Genomic DNA, 8,023 nt, shown 5'->3' with positions numbered 1-8,023 from the left:
TTTGTATGTGGTATATGATATTTTGTAGCTGTAATGCACAATGATTCAAACAATGAGCCGGCTCTCCAATAATATAACACCTGAATTTTGCATTTTTCGTTTTTAAAATTTAAGCGTATGTTATTCTTATGCACGCACAGAGTTTTGCTATCAAATGCGTTTTGTATTCTGCACATAGTTTTTTTTCTATTGGTAAGCTGTTTTTTGTAGTGTAGTATACTGGTGTATGCTATCGTAGAGCGTAGCATTGTTTACTGTTATCGTGTTCAAAATCAAACACGCTTCACTAGTTTATTGGTGTTTTGTTGACAAACAAGATCCATATTTCTCGACCGATTGCGTTTGTATCGACACCCACAATATTGTCTCTTTTAAGAGTGACGGGGTACAGTGAAGCTAGGACAATGACCTGGGAAAAATACTGCAAAATATCATAACCAGTTCTACTAATTTTTTTAGTTCTATTTAGTAAATAAAATCAACATTAGCAGTGCAGTTTGATGACTTCTGCAGAACATATCGTTTGATGCATCAGAATGCACTGGACTATATCGAATTACCGTTTGTTACCTGGACGCAAAGAGCAAGTTTGTTTTAATTTGTAATATAAATTCCTTTTGGTTTTTACCTTGTAATACATCGAATTGAGCAAAAAGTGAGATCAGAAATCGTTATGGCGTTGTAAATACTAATTTTTGTAATTTACTTTCCTTCATAATCAAAAAATATCCCTGGCATCTTTTTTCACTGTCCGCCTTTTATCCGAACGCTTCCGGATCAACAACCTTCATACAGATATTTTACCATTACCTTATCTTACTATTCTCATGACGAAACCAGATCAAATTCCGAGCTGACAACCTGAGCATGGCCAGTATTAGTTACCCAAAGTATGACACCCTCCCTCAAATCCTAACCAGCAGAGGAGACCCAGAGATTTTTTCACCCAAGGGACCCCTAAACAACTTGACCACTGCCACAGCCATGAGCATGCCAGCTATGACTGCCTCTGGTGGGGGTGTGAACAACTCTCTAATCCCATTCAGACAGAGTACAGTGGGTGGGAGTGTTGGTGGGGGAGCAGGTGGAAAGACAGATGAAAGTAGCAGGGTCAGGGCATTAGAGATGAGGCTGAGTAAGTTATTGGGTCCTCTATTTTTTTCTTGTTCTCTATTCCTTCTGCTCCTAGATTTGCTCGCGGTTTTCGACAAAACCAACAATTTCTTAGGCTTCGAAAAATGAAGAAACAGGAGTTATCTAGTATTTTTAATTTCTAGTATAGTTTTTAATTATAGTATCATTTCTTCGGATTAAAATCATACATTTCGAAGATTTGTTACGTCTAATATTAAGTGAAAAAGAATTCTCATGTTTATGTTTAGCGCATTTCTTAAACCAGTTCAGTGCATTTCAGTACCATTCAACACACTTTGCATTTCAGCGCATTTCTTTCATAACTTTCAGAGTGAAACAGAAAATAAATGTTTTCGTTTTCAGATGAAATGGGTATGTATTGGTTAGAAAAACGTCGATTATCATTTAGTACTTAGCAGCAAACCTCTCAGTAGCACATAACTCAGTGAATATGGAACATATATTTGTTGCATTCTCTAGTTGTATAGCAGAGCTGAAGAATAAAACTCTTAATTGGAACCAAGCAGGCGAATATTTTGGTAAAAAAAATGAAGTTAATTCACAACTGAAAAAAAATTAACTAAAGAAAAATTTTTTTATATTTATGTCAATTTTTAGCACAGCCTCCTCAATAAAAAGGTTGCATCCCCCTTCTTGTACATTAAATTTTAATCTTTATTGTGGGTTCGCCCATTTTTGTGGTTTGCCCTGTAGCCCTTTTTTGAGGTTTCTTTTTGTTCCCTATCACATTAATGACAGGTCTCACATCACTTTAATTGCAATGACATAAGGAGGAACTTGAATATACCTAGTGCATTTAGTGAATGGAATCGACTCCGTTTTCTCGATTTTTTTTTTTAAAATCTTTATCTGTAGTTGTTATTATTTTTGTAGTCGTATAACATTTCCAAGATAATGAGAAGTGAATGGATAATGGCTTCGACACCGTTTTCTCGCAAAAAGTTTATCGAATTTTTAAATTCTACCTGTATTTGTCGTTTTTTTTTGGTAGCTGCACAACATTTCCAAGATCATGACAATGTTTTTGTAGACAGGTATGAATGTATCGGATAATTTCAGATGGTAGCTGATGGCTTTCATGACTAAGAAATTAAATGTTTTTAAAAATTTAAACTTGTTTTGATCTTTGGTTTTTTGTCAACTTTTTACGTAGTCTCATTAAAGATAGGCCCCTATTTTTGTAGTGACGGACAAGTTTTTTCGTTAAAACAATTTTCCATTTAGTTATGGTTGAAAATAGTGTTTGTTCTAGGTGTTTAATTTGGTTGTTTGTCTAGTACCTTACACTCAATGATGGCAGGCCTTATCAGCATTTAACGATTTTTTTAAATTCCATACGGTGGTTTGAGTTTGAAGTTTTTTTGAACTTTTGAACAATATGTGAAATTTTGAACGTTGTTTTTATCTATTCCTCATTTGATGGAAACTTATATCAAAAATGTGGATGAGCGGGGTCGAAAGATTGCGTGTTAGCGCATATTATCAAGCTGCTTAGTTTACTGTTTAGCGTCTTAAGAGCTACAGGAAACCAATAAGAGTCGCACTGAAAACTGTGAAGATTTTAACAATTTTCAATATGTTGTTATGAAAGTTACATTGTAATTGATAAGTACAAACAATAACGCGTAAGTCAAAAAATGATGAACAATTTTTGCTCTAAAAGTGTACAAAACGTACATTTTACTTTTGATGTTAAATCAAATTGCTTGAATTTAGTTGTCTGGATTTTTTTTATACCGATAAACCAAAAACAATAATTTAATGTTTCTTGAAGTTTTATTTGCTGGAGCAAAAGCTGATAACAGAAATCTGGTTAAAAATTTTGGGTCTACAAAAATTAAAATTATACACAGAAAAATATTTGAAACATGCCTTCGCAAATTTGAAACTTTGTTGATGCCGTTATTCGTAATTTGTGAACGTGCGGAAATTAGCTTTTCAATCACCTTTATTGTTGTTTTTTTAATAAAAAATATGATACTATCTTAGTTGATAATTGTGTTATAAATTGTTTTAGATAGAGAATGTTAAATTACACATGGCCGTAATATGCGAATAAATATAGTTTGCATAGCATTTTGCACTTTTTGAATTTCTTGAAGCACTATTATTGTGTTTTGTGTACCATGTCAAACGCGATTGAAATTGAAAAGGTAAACATATGCCTTTGAGGTCTTGAAGATATGAAGAATTTTGACTTAAAAAAGAAGACTAGTATAGAAACTTACAGTTGTCGACAGTAATTTTTATACAGGAGTTCTGCTCAAAAATGACTAAAAGAATAAATTATGATAAAAGAAAAAATGCACACTATTTGTTCCGACACAATTTAGTGGGGAGAGGAACTATAAATGGCATTTTTTGTCCAGTCAATTTTTCGCCGACCGATATAATCATCGTAGAGGTTGTGAGTAGTATCGTTAGAAATGCCCTCCAGTGTAGAATATGGAAATAATAAGATTTTTTGATTTTCTTTTTTTTTTCGAAGAGAGTTATCGAGGTTTAAAATTTTGTGAATATTAAACAATATTCCCTTGTTTTTATTCACACTTTCCGTATTTTTGACCAAAAGTTCGTCAATTTTGCTAAAAAATTTGAAAATTTTAAATTTTAGTGTTATTTATTTTATTTTTAAAGATATCGGAGGTTTGCTGAATCGTCTGATCTGAGGTTCTCATCTAGAGTTTATGCCAATTTTTTTCAGACTTCGTCAAAATGGGACCAAAAATGCTTTTTAGCCCACTTTGTTTAAAATCGCTGGAAGTAGACACTTTAAAACTGCGGTCAAATTCTTTGTTTACTTTAAAAAAGAGTCACTTGTACACGTGTTGGCATTAGGAGTCTGCTGTAATTATAATTTTTTGATTTTGCCAGTTTTTCTCAAATTTGAACTCGACGATTATAAAAAATGCATTATTTGTTTGTGATAAACTGAAATTGTTTGTTTCAAAATTGGTCTAATTTGCAACCAATTGAAAGATTAAAATTGTTTTCAGCCGCGCAGCAATATCAGGGCTGATGTTGATCTCACCATGGTTCCCTACGGTAAAAATTTTTTAAAAATAATAATGGGGCGCGTCATTTTTTTAATATCTCCGCAATAAAGCTTTTTTGACATCTTAGCAAATCATAGCAAAACCACTATATACTTTGGTTTCAGAGTTAAACTCTTGGCTTTCATGGCTTGGACCATTTTTTTCGTTGAAGTTTCATGGATTTCTTTTGGTTTGTTTTCATTTACTATACTTTTTTAGAACAATGACTTATTCTGTCCAATCAAAGGCCTTATTGGCTTTTCTAGGAGGTTTAGGTTAACCTACAGAACGCTTTCAGTTGTTATCTAATGTCGGTGAAATTTTGAACTTTGCCACTATTTTATCTTATTTCTCTCAACTTCTGGCGTAGTCTCTGTAAAAACATCTGGAAAATCATTTGCTATGATTGATGAATGAAAATCTGCAATGGTTTTTTGTTTAACTAAAGGTTTTTTTTTGTTTTGATACAAGTTTTCAATTTTTTTAATGAAATTTGAGCATATTTGCACATTTTATAAGTTCGTTTTGTTTTATTTTGTTTTTATTTTTGTTCGTTATTTGTTTTCAAAGACATTTGGTTTTTCTGGCTTTTTAAATTTTTTTTGGTCAATTTGTAGCTTAGTCTCTGTAAGGACAGATCACAGCCCGTTTCCAGTGAGCTTTATATTAATCTATATAATGGTTTTAGTTTCAGCCAGTGGTTTTTTGGCTTTGTTTCTACTGTTACTACGAGATTTCTTAAACTGTTTTAGATTTTTTTTTATAAATTCGTACGATTTGAAGGATTTTTGTTTTAAATTTAATATAACTTTTATGGTAGTTCCCATCGGCTGATAAATATTTCGCAATAAACATTTTTAATGCTCTTAGTGACAAGTTTATGAATGTAACGGCTTCACTGCCATTTTCGTGCAAAGTTCAATTGAGCTTTTAAATTTTGTCGGTATTTGTATAAAGGAACATTTTAGTGATTTCAGTAATTATTTAATGATATTAATTACTTTGAAATTAATTGTTTTTTTAAAAGAGACTTTTTTGAACTTCGCATGTTTTTGCTTTTTAATCAACCTGTTGCCCAGTCACATTGAGAACAGGTCCCATATCGTTTCTAATGAAGTATAGGTTTGATACAGTTTGATATTATTTTGATTTTTTATTATAGACATCGAGTTTTGGTCGAAATTAATGTTTGTTATTTGATTTTTGTTAAATTTTCTTTTCTAGTAATCCTTTTAACAACAAATTTCATCGGCCCTCTAGCGTGAAATTATTGTATTCCATTAGTGGTTTAATGAACGATATGTATGTTTTTTTAAAGTTTTCGATTTCTTAATCATTTGGTAGCCAGTTAAGTCAGGAATTTGGACTAGCGGGATCGGAACATTATGCGCGTACGTACATTACCGAGCCTCCTTGTCGTATAAGCAAACAAAAGATTTCAGAACTATCATACCCCGCCGAGCCACCTTTGAACTATGACCCTAAATAATTGACACATTAATTCTACACCATTATTTTTGATATAAATTGATTAAAATGCCCAGTGCTACCCCTCATCGGGCTATATAAACCCTTATTCCCTATATAAACCCTTATAATTCCAGTGGCGGCTGAGCAGAGCAACCGAACAGTACTGGAGGAGGTAGTTAGACTCCAGAATGAGATGAGAGTGGCAGTGAGGAGATTGGAGGAGGGTTACAGGGCAGAAGTTGCAGAGAGGACTACTGCTGAACAGACTGAGAGGAACAACAGACAGAGTGTGGCACAGATGGCTGCCAGGTTGCAACAGGTCGAACAAACGGTAAGTTAATCTCAGCAAATTGAGATCCCATACCAAAAGGTTTATTTAGACAGTGATGTAAAATGCCTAGGTGATCCCAGACGAAAAGTGCTTATGTCCAGATCTTCGTGCCTCAGTTTGGCCGAACAATCTTTTATAGTTTTGAACGCTTCATTACAAGATTTTTTAAGAATTAAGTATATCAAAACATGATAACACTATAAGCTGATATTTGCGATTGACAGACAAGTTCAGGACTTCAACAGTGCTGAAATTAAACTAAAGTGCGAATTACTTTGGTATTAGTTATGAGCGTTAACAGTAAGATTATAGAAGGACGGATTTAATTCATCAGATATTGAGAGACTTTGCGTAGACTTTAACTGGCTGTGAAAAGTTTGTAAGTTGGCAAAGAGTTCGTGATTGATATGATCTTTCACGATGTAATTTAAGCAGGGAAATTACACCCACCTCGATTTTACAGGTTCTCTTTCAGAAAATTGACTATTCAACTAGATGAAACTTTCATCTATCAATTATATTTGAATGGTGACGTCCTGTTATGACTTATTCAGATTAAAGTTGGAAGCGGGTCAGAATTGCACAACCTTTGAGCGAAGCATGAGCCTTTATGATCATACGATGCTCATTGGTAACATTACGAAAAGAAATATACGATTTAAAAATTCGTAAGATAATAAATGAATAATACCGTCGTCAAAAAAGTTACTGGGAAACATCAAGTACGTAGTATTTTTTATAGCTGGAACAGGGCCAGTCAAGTGTGAACAACTTGAGCAGCCAGATGAAGAGACTTGAACAGAACTTGATGACAGCACAGAGAGACGTGTTGCAGAGAAATGACACATACTTCACAAGGTTACCTACATACTAACGCCTAAACGTAATTCCATGTCCTCACTGTTGCAGCCGGTCAAACTGCGATAGCACTCGAAGAACATAGTTGGCATTTTTACTGGTTTTTTTTCGATTTTTTGGATCGAATTTTTTTTCTGAATGGTTTTCCCATTCAATGGTTTTTTTGAATGGAGTTCATTCTAGGCCTAGTTTTTTTATATTGAACCAAATTTCCCTTTCCCGCTAGTGGTTTTCTGTTTACTTGCGGCATTTTGACATTGTTTTTCTCTTTTTTTTATTTTTTTTATCTGATTTTTTAGAAATGATTTTCCCAATTCACTCATAGTCCGTTCCAGGTCTAGTTTTTGTATATCCAATGAAAATTCTTAGAATTGTACGTCAGGACTTGTCCTGCTATGTTTACAATTCAAAGAATTTGAATTGTATTGGGGCGCTGTCTTCTTTTTAATAGCCGCCCTCATCTTCTCAGCCGGCTATTATAGCGCTCCTATTTTTTTTTACTTCGTCGAATAAAAAAAAGTTTCGCTTTACCTCATTTTGCCGCCTTTACAACATTTTGCGTGAAATCTTTTTGACTTCTCTAGGCTAGTTTCTCTCTTCTCTCATTCTGCTAAAAGTGATTTTGAACATCAGTTGCTCAGCAAAGCAATTCAAAATGAACAGAGTCAGTATAAAAAATTGAAGTCAGAAGTAGAAACGGGATAAACCCATAAAGCCCAATTTTAGATGCCCGCTATTTGAACGTCGTTCCTATAAATATTAGTTACCTCTCTCTAATGCTTATTGTTATTGATAGTAGCCCCTGTAGCCTCTCTCTAAGAAACAGAAGTATGTTCAACTACGAAATGCCATCAAAATAAATTGGACTTAAAAAAATGTTTTTGTACAAAAATCTTTTTTTTTTCAATATCTTCTGTGATTTCAATCCCAATCATGCTTATGGGAATCAATGGCGGCTATTTTCCGGCAATCTGCCGGGTATGTTTTAAGATCCGTTCACACATGTTCATGATTTTTGAAGTCAAATTGGAGTAGTGATTTTGGTCACGCCGAAACAGGAAGTGGAGCGAAAAAGCGAGTGGTTTTCCGGCGTAAAAAATTTTCACTCTAAATTTAAAGTAGAGTGAGAAAACGGTGTTTGAACAAAAATTCGCTTTCTCGCTAGTGGTTTTTT

The 8,023-nt window shown here is 33.7% G+C and overlaps 1 protein-coding gene across 3 annotated transcripts in view; it reads left to right on the top strand.

The window, feature by feature from the left end:
* Positions 1-154: 154 nt before the first annotated feature.
* The window catches only part of LOC142344782 (uncharacterized), a 140,926-nt gene continuing 133,057 nt past the window's right edge, over positions 155-8,023 (top strand). For all 3 annotated transcript variants that reach the window (XM_075396720.1, XM_075396721.1, XM_075396718.1), the window contains exons 1-3: positions 155-1,135; positions 5,795-5,991; positions 6,734-6,849. In XM_075396720.1, the coding sequence (XP_075252835.1) occupies positions 868-1,135; positions 5,795-5,991; positions 6,734-6,849 (581 nt within the window). In that variant the 5' untranslated portion in view covers positions 155-867. The remainder of the gene's footprint in view (positions 1,136-5,794; positions 5,992-6,733; positions 6,850-8,023) is intronic.

Source organism: Convolutriloba macropyga, chromosome 8 (assembly GCF_964194025.1).
Source record: "Convolutriloba macropyga chromosome 8, txConMacr16.3, whole genome shotgun sequence".
In the NCBI taxonomy this organism is placed as follows: Eukaryota; Metazoa; Xenacoelomorpha; order Acoela; family Convolutidae; genus Convolutriloba; species Convolutriloba macropyga.
Note: the sequence above shows the minus strand (reverse complement) of the source record. Positions and strands in the feature narration are given on the sequence as shown.